At 41.7% G+C, this 14,661-nt stretch overlaps 2 protein-coding genes across 2 annotated transcripts; one reads left to right on the top strand and one right to left on the bottom strand.

Moving 5' to 3' along the window:
* Window positions 1–2,315: 2,315 nt before the first annotated feature.
* redic1 (regulator of DNA class I crossover intermediates 1) lies at window positions 2,316–5,157 on the bottom strand. The gene is made up of 8 exons (XM_025057157.1): window positions 4,587–5,157; window positions 4,443–4,482; window positions 4,159–4,312; window positions 3,832–3,958; window positions 3,583–3,640; window positions 3,298–3,358; window positions 3,048–3,192; window positions 2,316–2,508 (listed from the first exon to the last, which is right to left on the bottom strand). The coding sequence occupies exons 1-8, from the start codon at window positions 4,607–4,609 to the stop codon at window positions 2,316–2,318; spliced, it is 801 nt and encodes a 266-aa protein (XP_024912925.1). The 5' UTR covers window positions 4,610–5,157.
* A 329-nt stretch (window positions 5,158–5,486) lies between these two features.
* On the top strand, window positions 5,487–14,637 carry abcd2 (ATP-binding cassette, sub-family D (ALD), member 2). Its single transcript, XM_017033968.2, has 7 exons — window positions 5,487–6,897; window positions 7,491–7,671; window positions 9,069–9,190; window positions 11,389–11,551; window positions 11,737–11,831; window positions 12,216–12,361; window positions 13,493–14,637. Exons 1-7 carry the CDS (start codon window positions 5,962–5,964, stop codon window positions 13,749–13,751), a joined length of 1,902 nt encoding a protein of 633 aa, XP_016889457.1. The 5' UTR covers window positions 5,487–5,961; the 3' UTR covers window positions 13,752–14,637.
* The last annotated feature ends 24 nt before the right edge of the window (window positions 14,638–14,661 follow it).

Below are 14,661 nucleotides of genomic sequence, written 5' to 3'. Positions count from 1 at the left end.
CGGCCAATGTTTAAGCTATTAGCATAATTTCAGTTCTAAATGAGGTGTCTTAAAAATCACTAGTTTTGTACGGTGCATATGGAAGTGTCGCTCCATAGTCCTGTTTAGTTGAAGTTTGTGTCGATCAAATATCCTTCGTGTTGGTTGCCACACAGTGTGTGCTGTTCAGCTCTTAGCATCTGGTTGTGTTGACACCGTCCTCCCCCCACAGTGAGGACAAGTGATGTGTAACTATGGTGAAATGTTACGTTTGTTTTTTTTTATTATTATTTTTATGTGAGCCAACTACACATTTGTACAGTTTACAACAAAACACAATAATAGAGTGGCGTATAGTTTATCTATGGTCGGAGCTGTACATGTTTTTGCTAGAGTTTATATTGGAATAAAGTATTAATATCTTCATTAAAAATCTTATCACTTGAATATGTGTATGGAGAAAGAAATAAAAAGTCGTGAGTTATTGAAAGACGGCTGGGTTTAGTCCAATTTATTTTCCCTGGAACTGCTTCTGGAACAAAACGCTTTTGGAACAAAACACATGACATTTAAAACGATAAATATTGTGGAATGGGAGAACTTTTTTTTTTTTTAAATCCATCCTTCGGTCCATCACTCCTCCGTCCACGTCATTACTCGATTCTTCTCTGTCTGAGCAGGAGCCAAACATCAGCTGTTTCCTGCAGCGGTCCAGTCTCATCTGAGGGTCTGTTGACTCCACTGGCAGACATGACCTCCTCCTCCCCTCTCCTCTCCTCTCCTCTTCCATCACAGGGCCTGTATGACGTCCCCCCCCTCCCTCACCTCTTCCCTCTCTTTCCTGCTCCACTGTGACACAAACGTGGTGTCTAACAAACTCGACTGTGATTATTTAATCACTTTTAACTCCGCCACCAGTTTCGCTCAAAGCACCTGGAACGTGTTGAAGTACCGTCTGGAGGAACATGTTGTCATCGAGCCTGTTGCTAGAGAGCTGGCTGTTGACTTGAAGGAAATTAGCCACAGGGTTACTGCTGGGTGTGTACTGCCCCCTGCTGGCAGTTAAGGCTGCGTGCACGTTAGAGTGTGCAGCAGTGAGACTCTGCCCCCCTGTGGAGGATTTTTTCACCAACAAGGGCCTATCAACAGGTGGAAGGTTGACCAAGGGAACTATGGACATTCTGTCCTCTGAGTCAGTGCACTGAGTGGAGGCGTCACGTGTCTCAGCAGTGAGTACCTCGACTGTTTGAGTTTCTGCATCGTGAGTTTTAACCTGGGACTTGTTACATCCGCAAAGTTCAGTGTTCAGATCGTGAACGACAGTTGAAGGAGACGCAAATGTAGAACAGACTGTTTTCTCTGTGACCCCGTCACCAGTCCCACAACCAGATACGGAATCAGTGGAGGGCGTGTCTTTCTGTCTGTGTGGTGAAACTTGGCTCCTTGCGTCTGCATAACAAGCCTGTTCTACGTACGAAAGGTCCACCTGAAATAAGTTTGAAATTTGAAAAAAAAAAAAAACTAACTCTGGGCCTGTTTGGTTGAACACAATGTTTATATACTTGGAGGAATTGATGAAAGGCAGGCAAAGATTTTCAATAATTTTGAGTCTCTTTTTTTTTTATGGCAATCTGTTGCCATCTAGTGGAAGACTATTTGATTGATTTGTCTGTCACTGTCAAATACAAAGAAAAATTTCGTTTTACCTTCAATTATATAACTGTTTTATGACCAATAAGGGGATATTGAATAATTTTACACAATATTAAACTATTTCAGAAGAAAAACTTACATCATTTAGGTCTGAACTGTCTTCACGTCCTCTACAACAGCAACTCTTTGGCGAAGATTCACAACTGTTTTCAAGGCTAGTCATGTTTCCAGGGCATGCTTAAAATATATAAAACATATTTTTTGACATTGATACAAAGTACATATTACCGTGAATCGAAATAATAATTTAAAAAAACTTACAAAAGTTATTGTCTCCACAGTCATAGAGCTGTAAACAAACAGACGAAAATCGTTTTTTGACCGTTTCTGACTGTACCGCTAGGTGGCAGCAGCCTGCTACATCATAGCATGTAACATTAAAACTTACCTTTACATCCATGCTCTGTGATGCTGAAACACTTCTAACAACAGGGCACAAATGTCACAAATAACGCAGAGGAAAAAAAATCAGATTTTTTTTAAAAGAACAAAACCTTACTGTGAGGCTGAGGAGTGGGCGGGTGTTTCATCTTTGAGAAATATCTTTGAATTTACACTGCTGTAATGAAACTCTAGAAATAAAAATGTCAGTGTTACCCCGAGGAGTTGAAGTTTTTGTTGCTTTAGTGTCTGTTTTGAAAGCGACATTTACCATCTTTCTCTCCAAATTCATCAGAGAAGCCACTGAACACTTTGTCTTCAAACTGCTGTTCAGTTTCTGACTGGTTGAGGGTGAAGTCCGTCTCCTCCAACTGGGTCAAGGAAAAACAGGCCTGGCTTCTCGGATGGTCTCCAACGTCATTCATACTGTTCATGCTGAGACGCATTTGTTTTTAGTTACAAAATAACTGGTTACTGCTGCTGGTTGACCTGTTGACCTACTGTATGTGTGGACTTCCAAACAGGACCTGAGCTGCTGTGGGTGTCTCCAGTTGGAGTGGTGGATTTGATCCAAACAACCAGGGCATGCCCTCTGCCGTACCTGTGGACTGGGAACAAGGCTAACGAAAACATTTGAGGCAAACACTGGTACTCTTAAACAACCAAGCTTAGTTAACAGCTTAACCTGCCACCATTACCTCACTGGAGGGTCACACCAATGATTGAATGTTACAAAAAAAAGCAAAAACATCGCAGTAAAGAACTACAGTATTTTTTTATATGTAGTATGGCCCGGATATGCAGGGTTCATGGGCCACTTCTGGCCCATGGGTGAGAGGTGATATGTAGTATGGCCCGGCCACTTCTGGCCCATGGGTGAGAGGTTGAGACCCCTGGCTGACAGCAAGCAAGATGAAACAGAGATAGTTCTTACCACAGTGCCACTGTGATTTTATTTCTACCATGATACTTACATGAACATTTGTTCGCTCCGGTGCTGGTGTGTCCCAAAAAGGTGGAGGAGGAGGAGGAGGAGAAGGACTGTGTCCCAAAAAGGTGGAGGAGGAGAAGGAGGAAGAAGCTGTGTCTGCTGATGATTCAGTTGCAGAGAGAACACTCCTGGGGAGAGTCCTCATTTGTGACATCATTCTGACATTTTTGTGATAAAAAGTACTTCTTATCATGTAGTGTGTCTGATCTAAATCTAAAATACTTCAACAGTACCTCCGAGGCCGGAAGGGGACAACGAAGTGGAGGAGAAGGGGCTGAGGGTGTCTGCTTTGGGCTGCACATAATCAGATGCACTGTTGTCAGAGAAGCCTGACTCCATCACTGGTGACAACTTGTGGGGAAAATATATTATATTCTCATTTATAAAATGTAAGTCAAAATATGACTTATGTGTGGCTAATTCTCATTGACGCAGAGATTAAAGGTGTGCCTCTAAAACTGTGGCTCTCCTACATGCTGGGTTGTAATTAGGTACAGCCATAAAATTGTGAAATTCACCTGGTGACATTTAAATCCTGGGGGAATAATGGTCCTGCCTTTTCTCATCCTCTGGGAACTGTGTTTTCGACAAAGAACATAAGACATAAAAAGAGATTACGGTTGAAAATGAATTTCGGATTTACAACCAAAATAATTATCCATTAACAGTGTTCCAGATTGTCTTTATTAGTAAAGTCATATTAGTACATTTAAGATGATAAATGACATTTTTTTGCCATTTTGAATGTGCTAATATGCTAATGCTACCTGTAGGGGCTGTCGACAAGACTCAGCTGTGACGGAGAACAGGGGCTCATTGGAAGCACCAGTGGCTTGTTTTGGTGACTTGACCCTTTTCTGCTGCTGCCTCCAAACACTGGCACTTTTGGATTATCTGACAAAAAAAAATGTTAACACATTACAATGTTATTTAGTTACATTCAGGCACTAAAAAGTGTGGAGAGAGCTACATTGTTTACTTTTATTTTGTTTATTTGTTCAACTGTTTGACAGTTTATTATCTATTTAATAAATAATTGTAGTCCATTTCTCATCTTGAAATATTTAAGCGCAACGTTGAATAAGTTCCCTCACCATTACTTTCTTTTTTGGTGGCAATTTGGTTGACAATAAACAGAGTCACCAGGTCCATGCTGGCAGAACCTGGACTGGAACCTCCAGCAGATGTGGGCAGAGAGAGTCCTAAATTTTTCAATTTCTTTTGCATTCTCCTCTTTTCAAAAAAGTCCTGTAAACACAGACAACAGCTTCAGTATTTATTGTTCAGAAGGAAACATATATACCAAACCAGAACTGTTGTGGTTTTATGTGTAATTTTTATTATATATATTTGTTTTGTTTTTTTTTAATAACGTCACCCTTTGCTTCTTGGCATCATCCTTCATCGCCAGTCTGTTCCTGTGAGTATGAATAGCACACACAGAGACAGGCTAACTGCATTAGCATACGGCGGCAAATGCTAACGTTAGTGCGGCAGCTAATTTACATTTTATAATTCTTACCTTGAACCTCCGACCCAGTTCATTTCAAACGGCTGTGTATATATGATAACTTAAGGAGTATTTGTTTAAAAGACAACACCGTTGTTTTTTATGTGTACTTTTTAAAATCTAGAAACAAATTAACACTGTTCGCCGGCTAGCCACTGCTAATGCTAACGCGAGACAAGCACTATCCTGGCGGGTGGCACCCAGAAATGTTCACCTATAAACATCCTTTAGCCTCAAATGTAAACGGACTAGGTGGTGGATAGTGGTTAAAAACGTATTTAAATGTTTCTTTCACAGCAAGGAAAAAGTTAAAATTTAGTAAAAACACAAATAATGATAAAAGAATAGGTGCGCACAGTATACGTATAGAAAAAAACAACTAGAAAGAGAATATAATCTATTTAAATATATACAGTCGTACTGTTTATGGAACAGTACTATTGTACTATTTTTATTTCTTTATTTTTTGTCAGTATAGATAAATAAATCATATTTGCAATAATAACAAGTTTGAGTAACTGTTTATTTAATTCTAACAGTATATTTGAATTTTAAATATTGTAAAAGTACTTTAAGAAAATATATGTTCATCATCCAACATTTTTTCTCAGTTCTGAAGTTTTTTTCTGTGTTCTGCTAACTTTTTTGATTTCTGTTAAATTTGTATATGTTTTTATATACGTTTGTAAACCAGCATTGTTGTTGTCAACACCCTGCATTATAATAAAACAATTAGGTTTATTATTCTAAGTCAGGAGTAGATGTGAACAATTATGTTATTAAATATGCATTGGAAATGGAAAGCGCAAAAATGTATAGTAACTACGTGGTAATATATGAAGTACTTTTTTGTTTATAAATAAGCATGTAAGACCGTTTTGTTCTGTTTTTTTGTTTTTTTCTAACAAAGACGAAGATACTTTGTTTAAAAGAAAAATAGGTCTGGTTTCCACTCATACCACTAGAGGGAGCCCACAGATCGTGTGATGACTATATAGTATGTATAATAAAATTGCTCTGTTTCTCCGATCGGTCATTATTATGTTTACTTGACTTTTAGAAACAGGAGATATTCCTTACACTATCAGTCTGTACCTTTTTTCTTTTAATTTATTGTCTTTGGTCTTTTTTCTCACTGCTCCCCATGTCTTGTGTCTGGGCGTCAAGCTTTTATTTTGACAGATACAACCGGAAGGGCTTCTGCCTCTCGTAGCAAGCCTGACGCCGGACGCTAAAACGAGTAGGATGCAACAGTCCATGTTCCGAGCTTTCGCCGCATCAATCAGCCTACGGTAGTCCGTCTCTTCTCTCTCTTCAACCCGGTGACTCGACCGCGGGGGATGGCTGATTCGAGGACCGCCAGCAGAGACCAATAACATCCGAAAATATGTCCAACATCCTGGATGCGGCGTCCAAAGTGAAATGGGACCGCACGGCTGCAGCGAAACGAGCCGTGTATCTTGCGGCTGCTGCATACGGCATCAAAACCCTGTATCCCATCATCATCAGGCAGCTCCACAGAGGCAAAGATCCCGGTCAGAACCACCGGAGCTCCAGGGCGCAGAACGGATCTACCTGCCCGGGGGATGCACAGATCGAGTACAGGAAGGCTTCGCCGGCTGTCAACGCTGCGTTTTTTAAGCAGATCCTGGAACTGGGTAAAATCCTCTTCCCCAGGCTCGTGTCCAAAGAGCTGGGTCTGCTCTCACTGCACTCTCTGGCTCTGATATCCAGGACATTTCTGTCAATTTACGTGGCAGGCTTGGACGGTAAGATCGTGAAGACGATCGTGGAGAAGAAACCGAAGCGCTTCATCATCCAGCTGATCAAATGGGTCCTCATCGCCATACCGGCCACGTTCGTCAACAGCGCCATCCGGTACCTGGAGGGCAAGCTGGCTCTGGCCTTCCGCACCCGGCTGGTGAATCACGCGTACCGGACCTACTTCACGGATCAGACCTATTACAGAGTCAGCAACATGGACGGGCGACTGGCCAACCCGGACCAGTCTCTCACCGAGGACGTCATGATGTTTTCCCAGTCTGTGGCTCACCTTTACTCCAACCTCACCAAGCCCATCCTGGATGTGATGCTGACCTCTTACACCCTGATCGAGACTGCCCGGTCCAGGGGGGCCAACGCCACCGGGCCAACCCTGCTGGCCGGGCTGGTGGTGTTCGCCACCGCGAAAGTTCTGCGCGCCTGTTCTCCCAGGTTTGGGAAACTGGTGGCAGAGGAGGCTCACAGGAAAGGATACCTGCGCTATGTACACTCGAGAATCATCGCTAACGCTGAAGAAATAGCTTTTTACCGGGGTCACAAGGTGAGCAGTGGTGGTCCTAGCTTATTCAGGGCCCTGGGCCACCCCAACAGAAAACAATAGAAAACAACAACGATATTATATCATCTTCAAACCTTTGATGGTAATTAGGGGCTTTACAAGTAATTGTATTTTTATCAAACACCAAGTATTCCAGTTCAAACTAATTTAGTTTTGTTACTGAATAAACTAGTGGACATACAGTGAATTACTGCTATTATATTTAACATTTTATGATATTTTTGGCTGTGAACCTTGTCACCTTGTCTGTTGTGGATCAGCTGGACTGTCTGTCTGTACCAGGACTACCGTAGCTAGCGTTAGCTCCCTCTAACTTGTTCTGTATTGAAGTAATACTTGAGGAAAAAAGTGTTGTGGTGAAAAGCACAATTTGCACACTGAATATTTTTTCTGTATTTTTTTGTATGGTTGTTGCTACAGACGCTCATTACAGACGGACATTTTCAACTTTGTAAAAGTAATCTGTGTCATGTGGGTTTTAAGAGCATCGGTCAGCGCGTCACACACTTCCATGACGATAGTTCTGTTAGACACAGTCTCCACAGTGTTCTGTTTCATGTTCTGCTCCGCTGCAGGTGGAGATGCGTCAGCTGCAGAAGTGCTACCGTGCGCTGGCCGAGCAGATGAACCTGATCTTGTCCAAGCGCCTCTGGTACATCATGATCGAGCAGTTCCTCATGAAGTACGTGTGGAGCGGCAGCGGCCTCGTCATGGTCGCCGTCCCCATCATCACCGCCACTGGCTTCGCTGACAATGGTAAGAAAGACGCTTGTTATAGTAAATAAATAAAGACACGAATAATTAATAATTAATACTGAAGTCCACACCCAGGTGTTTGGGTACAGAACATCCGGTACTCTTTCGCAAATATACAATGACTTCATGATATTAATTAATTAATTAAATTGAACAACATAGTGAAAACGTTCACGAACCCTAGTGTGCGGGTGTGCTATGTTTGTCCCTGTCCGAATTTTGCACGTTGCTTAATTTAGAGACGGAAATGAAAAAGTGTTTTATTAATTACTGTTGTACAAACAGTTAATGTTAACATTGACCATGAAGGGGTTAAATGTTACTAACAGACGTCAGATGTTGAGGAGAGTAATATGTTCATATTATTCAGACCTAGCATAGCTGGTTAGTTAGCTGGTTAGTAGCCACTCCATGAAAAGTCTGAATTTCTCAAAGAGAAGTTTTAGAAGACGTTATTTACAGCCACAGACTTCTTTTTTTTATCTAACTGCAGATTTTTGTTTAACATCCATTTCTAGTTTCCTTATAAAAATTCAGTCTTATTTGATGACTTTTTTTGTATTTTCATTTACTTTTTAAGAATCATACTCATCTTTTCTCTCTTATTTTCAGAGGTGCTTTAAAAATGCCTTTATTAATAACCAAATGGTTTTTTTTTTGTTTTTTTTAAACACGCGCCGAACTACAGAAAGGTCTCAACTTTTTTTGTTTTTTTTAAACGCGCCGAACTACAGAAAGGTCTCAACATTTACATCAGTACACAAATATGTGTTTACTTTGCATAAATACCTATAATATTTTCCATACTACTATAGAAAAAAAAATACTTATCTTTATATATTTTTACAGAATTCCTTTCAGAAGAAGGAGTTCACTAATCTGGCAGTTTTTTAGTTTCAGGTCAGACTGATTAAGCGTATCATTTTTAATATCGTCGTTGCATCACAAAAAGGCAATTTTGAACAATATAAATGCAATCGCACGTTTGGCATCACAGAGTAATAATAACCCCAGTCTGGGCTCTGAGTGGAAGTTAAACAAAAAGCAGCTCATGAACCCCTCCACCCCCCGCCCTTCCCCCCGTGGCCTGTGGGGTGTTAGTGATGTAAGAGCGATTCACACTGGGCACATTAGCATTTCTAAACCAGCAGCTACTGCTTCCTCTTAGCACAGCAGCTGATTAGCATGTGCAGGATACAAACTGCCACCCACACATTCATTATGACATTTCAGTCAGTATTGAGGAACTGAGTCCCATTGTTTGAGGCCCTGCCGTTTACGAAAAAACCACAGCAAAGAGATGGAGTGTGACCTAAAAAAATGATTCAGGTATAATATTAAAATGTTAAAAAAAAGAAAAGAAAAAACTTTTACCCATACTTTTTCACATCCTGCAGAAACAGCAGACGGCCAGACACAGGTGATGGTGAGTGAGCGTACAGAAGCTTTTACCACCGCTCGGAACCTCTTAGCCTCAGGAGCCGACGCCATCGAGAGGATCATGTCGTCCTACAAAGAGGTGAGAAACACTTAGGCTGAATTTGGCAAAAGTAGGTTTTAAGATGGATTACGACCTTGTCTGGAACACTATGTTTGTTCCAGATTCCAGATTCCTTTGTGGTGTAAATTACAGACATCAAAACTGAAGTTAAATTGAGACCAAAAGACTTTGACGAATTGTTGATCACTGTTTTCAAACAATAATTTGGATTAATTTAATTTGGATGTTACCTGTCTTTCTGTCCCAGCATATACAGAAAAGCATGTTTTTGTTCTATATGACAATGTTAAAGTACATCTCAATTAATCGCGATTAATCGAGATTTACATCAACTGCTCAATTAATCACGATTAATTGGGATTAATCCACAGTTCCCCTTTGATTAATCAGACTATATAATTTAATTCTTGTAATTTGATTGGTCCAAAAATGACATCATGTTGTATTAATAAAGACATAAAGCTAAGGCTTGAAAGAAAGGACGTTGTAGGCCAGTGACCGTCAACTGTTACATTCTTGGACCTCTCACAAATCCAGTCGTGACCCCTGATGTAGGGCTTTGTTTCTTCAGCTGTGTGACTACGTCTATTTTTTTTTTAACCATCTACACCAGGCGTGGGCAAACGTTTTGACTCGCGGGCCCTAAAATTTGACATCAGGAGACAGATAGACAGAGCATTTGCATAGAAATAAAACAAATGACATGTAAAAGTCACAAAGTCTAAAATGCTAAAATGCTTTAAGCCTTTTCTACGCCATCTGTGGAGAAATGCGGGCATTACAGGGAAAAGGCAGAAGTATAATGATAATAAAAACATAATTTGGACACAAATTGTGCTGCATCCGGCCCCCGAGCCATAGTTTGCCCATGCCTGAGCTACACCATCCAAAGCCTTAAAATGTCAACACACTCCTAGAGAAAGACCAAACATTTTCAACGTCGCGAGAAACCTTGAATTTCACTGATGTGTCGCCGTCTTCACACCTGTCAGCTGTGAGCTTCAGCCTGCTCTTAGCTCTTAGCTCTTAGCTCTTAGCTCTTAGCAGCAGCATCAAGCCCTCACTTGTCAGTCCTGGATACATACGTGCGTGTGTATGTGCATGTGTGTTCCATTTAAAAGGCCCACGTATGAAACACATTCCTAGATACATACATGTGTGTGCATGTGTGTTCCATTCAAAAGGCCCACGTATGAAACACATTCCTGAGGCAGTGTTCAAACTCCTCAGTCTGACTCTTCAGTCTGACACTCTTCCTGCTGTGTTTTCTTTGTCTGAACGTGTGAGCGTTCGAAACAGAGCTGTGTCTCAGCCTGTCGGAGCTGGTGACTCAACTGTTGGCTCGTGTGCCGTGTGGTGGGTTTTTTTTTTTTTCCTTCTCTTTGGCTTTGATAAGAATGTCTTTATATATAACTTTATACCAGTAAATGAGGTCACAGCTCGTTGTGTGTGTGTGCAGCTCAGCTGAGCTCTGATTGGTGGAGAAGGACTGAATGCAGAGATCTGTAATAGGCATTTCCTAGATGGAGTATCACTGCAGGTCAATCATCCCTTTCTCTCTCTCTCTCCCTCGCCCTCCCTCTCTCTCTGTCACTCTCCCTCTTCCTGTGTGTGTCCAGAACTCTGTTGAAGCTTAGCCTGGTTGTGAATAATCCTCCCATCTGTTGATCTTTTCAGCCCACTCTTCTGCATCTCTTCCTTACTTCGCAGCACTACCCCCCCCCGTCTTCCTCCCTCCATCCCTCTCTTCCTCACTCTTCTTCTCTCTGCCTCACCTCCTCTTTTTATTTTTTTCTAGGAAAATGTAACGTGAGTACGTTACATTTTCATTAAATTAATTAAACCAGTTAAGCTCTAACTAGCTGTTTTTTTTTACTTTCCTTTTGAGTTCATTTTTTATTTTTCCTTCCTCTTCATTCTGCTGGACCACACGCTGCCTGTTGCTTCCCAGAATTCACTTTTGCAGTTTAATAACATCAAGCTGTGTCAACAGTGTCACTGCAGGGGAGAGTCTCCAGGGACGGGGTTGTTTGGTTCAGGATTTTATCTTCATTTTTAAAATTTGTTTTTGGATTGAAAGACAAAACACTCTAAACGTCCCCTCTCGTCTACTGTCCTCGTCGGAGGTCATGGCTTACACACACACTTTTTTTTTTTCAGAAATTAAGCAGAGGATGACCTTTGACCCCTGTGTCTGTGTGTGTGTTTGGGGACAGGTCACAGAGTTGGCGGGCTACACTGCCAGGGTCCACAACATGTTGGCGGTGTTTGAGGACGTTCAGAGGGGCGTCTACAAACGCTCCTCTCTGTCGGAGGCCACCAGAGCAGAGAAGAAGAGCAAACCTGAGCTGCACATCGACGGACCCCTGGAGATAAAGGGTAGGGGTCTCTGGTCACTACAAACTACCTTCTTCTAAACACGGTGTGTTTGTAGTGTTTTTTACACGTACTGTTAATAAAGTGTTATTTTAAAAATCAAAATCTTCTTTTTCATCCTCTGGTCGCAGTATGTATGTGTGCAGTCATCTCAATGTCTCTCTCTCTTTCTCTCCTTTTGTCTCCAGGTGAAGTCATAGATGTGGACCAGGGCATTGTGTGTGAAAGTGTACCCATTATTACACCCAACGGGGACGTAGTGGTGTCTTGCCTGAACCTTAAGGTGAGACGTCGCCCTGTGGTCAGGTTTGATACAGTTGGCAAGTAAATATTTGGGGAAAGAAATAAAGATTAAAATGTTAATCAATCTTCAACCTTTTTTTTTTAAAAAAAACAAGCCTGGATGTTTTCTTTTCTGATATTCAAAGGTGGTTGAAAAACCCCTGACAGATCAAACATCTGAACCTTTGACAGATGCAGAGACAGACGGTGTCAAATATTTACCAGACGGCAGCGACACAAGTCTTAACACGTCTGAAAAATTCACATCCAAAAACAAACGTGTGCTGTAGGCCTGCCCTTCTACTGTAGAAAAACAACTGTATGGAGTTTTTAACTCTTTGTGTTCCAGTAATAATCCACAGAGGTGGATCTGTGTGTGTTTCAGGTGGAGGAGGGAATGCACCTGCTGATCACGGGGCCTAACGGCTGCGGTAAGAGCTCCCTCTTCAGGATCCTCAGTGGTCTGTGGCCTGTTTACGGTGGACGCTTACACAAACCCTCCCCTCAGCACATGTTCTACATCCCTCAGAGGTAAACACACAGTCTCACACACACACAGTCACGCACACCACCACAGTAATTCCTGAATCAACAGTAGGGTTTGATTGTTGTATTAGTGAAGTCTGCTGGTCATCTAATCCTCAGTAACCTGACCTGTGTGTGTGTCTGTGTGTCACATGTGCAGGGAGAGACCAGAGCGCTGCTCACTGTGAAATATTTACAACCGTTAAAAAACAACCAAGGTTCCATTTATATGAATGTATAGGAAAAAACAAACAAACCGTAAGGTCTGGAATAGAAGAGCACTTCTGTTTTACACTTGAGTTGCTCTTGTGTTTGATACTACTACTACTACTACTACTACTACCACTACTATTACTACTACTACCATCACTACTACTACTACTACCATTACTACTACTCCTACTACCACTACTATTACCACTACTACTACTACTACAACCACTACTACTACTACTTATTCTACTATTATTATTGTATCCTATTGTATCAATGTACTATACTAGCACAGTAGTGCATACTAATAGTAAAAGTCACTGACTGATCCCTAAATTACTTGGTTTCCAGTAGGGGGCACAGCATTATCTTTTTTGTCACGCCTAAATGGGAAAGAAATGACTGATTTATAACTGTGTGATGTCATAAAATTAGTTTTAAATTTGTCAACGATATTACAGTAACTTCTTGCTTTATAACTACACAGTTCAGTCAGCTTTTTTTTCCTCTTTTTTCTGCATTTACGTCAGCTCAGGTGAGATCTACAGAAATTGTACTCGAGACAGAGTTAACCGTCAGATATCCAGAACGTGACCTGAAGTAGAGCAGTTCAAATCTCCGTAACACTAGCCACTGCGATTAAGCTGTGCTGAGTCAGCAGAGTCCCTCCTGCAGCGCGGTAAATATTTTATACATTGGACGAGACTGCCACCTGGCAGCTGTAACACAAACCTGTCCGTCACCTGCAGCGGGAACGGCAGAAGCTTCTTCTTTTTACCCACAATTCCACACGTGTCTTAAAGTAAACGTCACACTGTGTGTCAGCTGACGCTGGTGTCCGGTGTCAGCAGCAAGCAATCAAATGAAAGGGTTTACAAAGTGTGTGTGTGTGTGGTCTTTTATTTATTTTATTTTTTTCTCCAGGCCGTACATGTCCATGGGGTCACTGCGGGACCAGGTGATCTACCCAGACTCGATGGAGGACATGGCCTCCAGAGGACTGTCTGACAAGGACCTGGAGGCCATTTTGGACATAGTCAACCTCTACCATATAGTCACCAGAGAGGGAGGTAGGATCAGTAATGGAGTGAGCTGTGACTTCTTTAAAGTAGGAGTCGGTTTGAAAAGTTTGAAAAGAAAAACAAAAAAAAAACCTGCAGAAAAATCTGAGGAAAAAAAATGAAGTTACAAAGTTACAAAAACAACTGTAAAATAGACAAATACTGTCCACTCTAAATCAGGTCTACGGCAGTGGTTCTTAATCATGGGGCCACGGCCCAAAACCTGGTCTGCCAGTGCCAGCTGGAGGGCCACGAGAAGTTCCGTTTTCCTCTTGTAGGCTGCGAGGGCTGCGGGAATACGCCACAGATATGTTATCAGAACTCCGTTACAATGCAACTTTTGACCACATGGTGGCAGTAATGATGACTCAGTTACAGAGAAGAAGACTTCTTCTCTAGGCTAGCTGTAGCAAAAAGTATGGAGACGTTTTTGAAAAGACAAAAACAAACATTGCGTGGTATTTTTTTGGGTTGGTACGTCCCGACTTCTAAAATTTAATGGGCTACGGTCCACTTTGCGTTATAGAAATTGGGCCTCAGGGGTCAGCTGTTCTTACATTTTGTAGGTTCCCACAGAAAAAGAGGATATTTATAGTGTATGTGTGTAGAGTACATGTGACGTGAGCACGTGAGTTTCCTGCTCCACAAATATCCGTCAGCCTCACTAGTTCTTTAACTTTCACGCTTGAGTTTTGCCTAATTGCCTAAAACAGGTCTCTTAATGACAAACAAACAGAGCCATTGTTGACACAGCGACTGTCTGCAGCCCAGAATAACTCAGGGACTTAATGTATGAATGGCTGCTCTGTGGAGGCGTTGGGAAACATCCTGATCTTTAACCACACACTCACACATGTAGAAACATACACAGTGTTGGTGCTGGAGAGGACGTCAGTCGGCCATGTTGTTCCTCTGCTCTTTGTCATTGTTTGGTTAAAACAGTGGTTCAGAATTATTTTCAGTCATGCTCCCCCTTGGGGACAGAAATGTTCTCACGCCCCCCTGACCCACACCCCCACAAATTTAAATACT

The sequence above is a fragment of the Cynoglossus semilaevis genome, chromosome 8 (genome assembly GCF_000523025.1).
Source record: "Cynoglossus semilaevis isolate Cse_v1.0 chromosome 8, Cse_v1.0, whole genome shotgun sequence".
In the NCBI taxonomy this organism is placed as follows: domain Eukaryota; kingdom Metazoa; phylum Chordata; class Actinopteri; order Pleuronectiformes; family Cynoglossidae; genus Cynoglossus; species Cynoglossus semilaevis.
This window is presented reverse-complemented; position numbering and strand designations above follow the sequence as displayed.

Bases quoted from the DNA above. Each gene is read 5' to 3' on its own strand.
- redic1 (XM_025057157.1), bottom strand. From the start codon at position 4,609: ATGAACTGGGTCGGAGGTTCAAG. The intron at 4,483-4,586 runs GTAAGAATTATA...TCATACTCACAG, and splicing joins AACTGGGTCGGAGGTTCAAG to GAACAGACTGGCGATGAAGG. The intron at 3,641-3,831 runs GTAGCATTAGCA...TCGAAAACACAG, and splicing joins CTTGTCGACAGCCCCTACAG to TTCCCAGAGGATGAGAAAAG.
- abcd2 (XM_017033968.2), top strand. From the start codon at position 5,962: ATGTCCAACATCCTGGATGCGGCGTCCAAAGTGAAATGGGACCGCACG. The intron at 6,898-7,490 runs GTGAGCAGTGGT...GCTCCGCTGCAG, and splicing joins CTTTTTACCGGGGTCACAAG to GTGGAGATGCGTCAGCTGCA. The intron at 7,672-9,068 runs GTAAGAAAGACG...CACATCCTGCAG, and splicing joins CACTGGCTTCGCTGACAATG to AAACAGCAGACGGCCAGACA.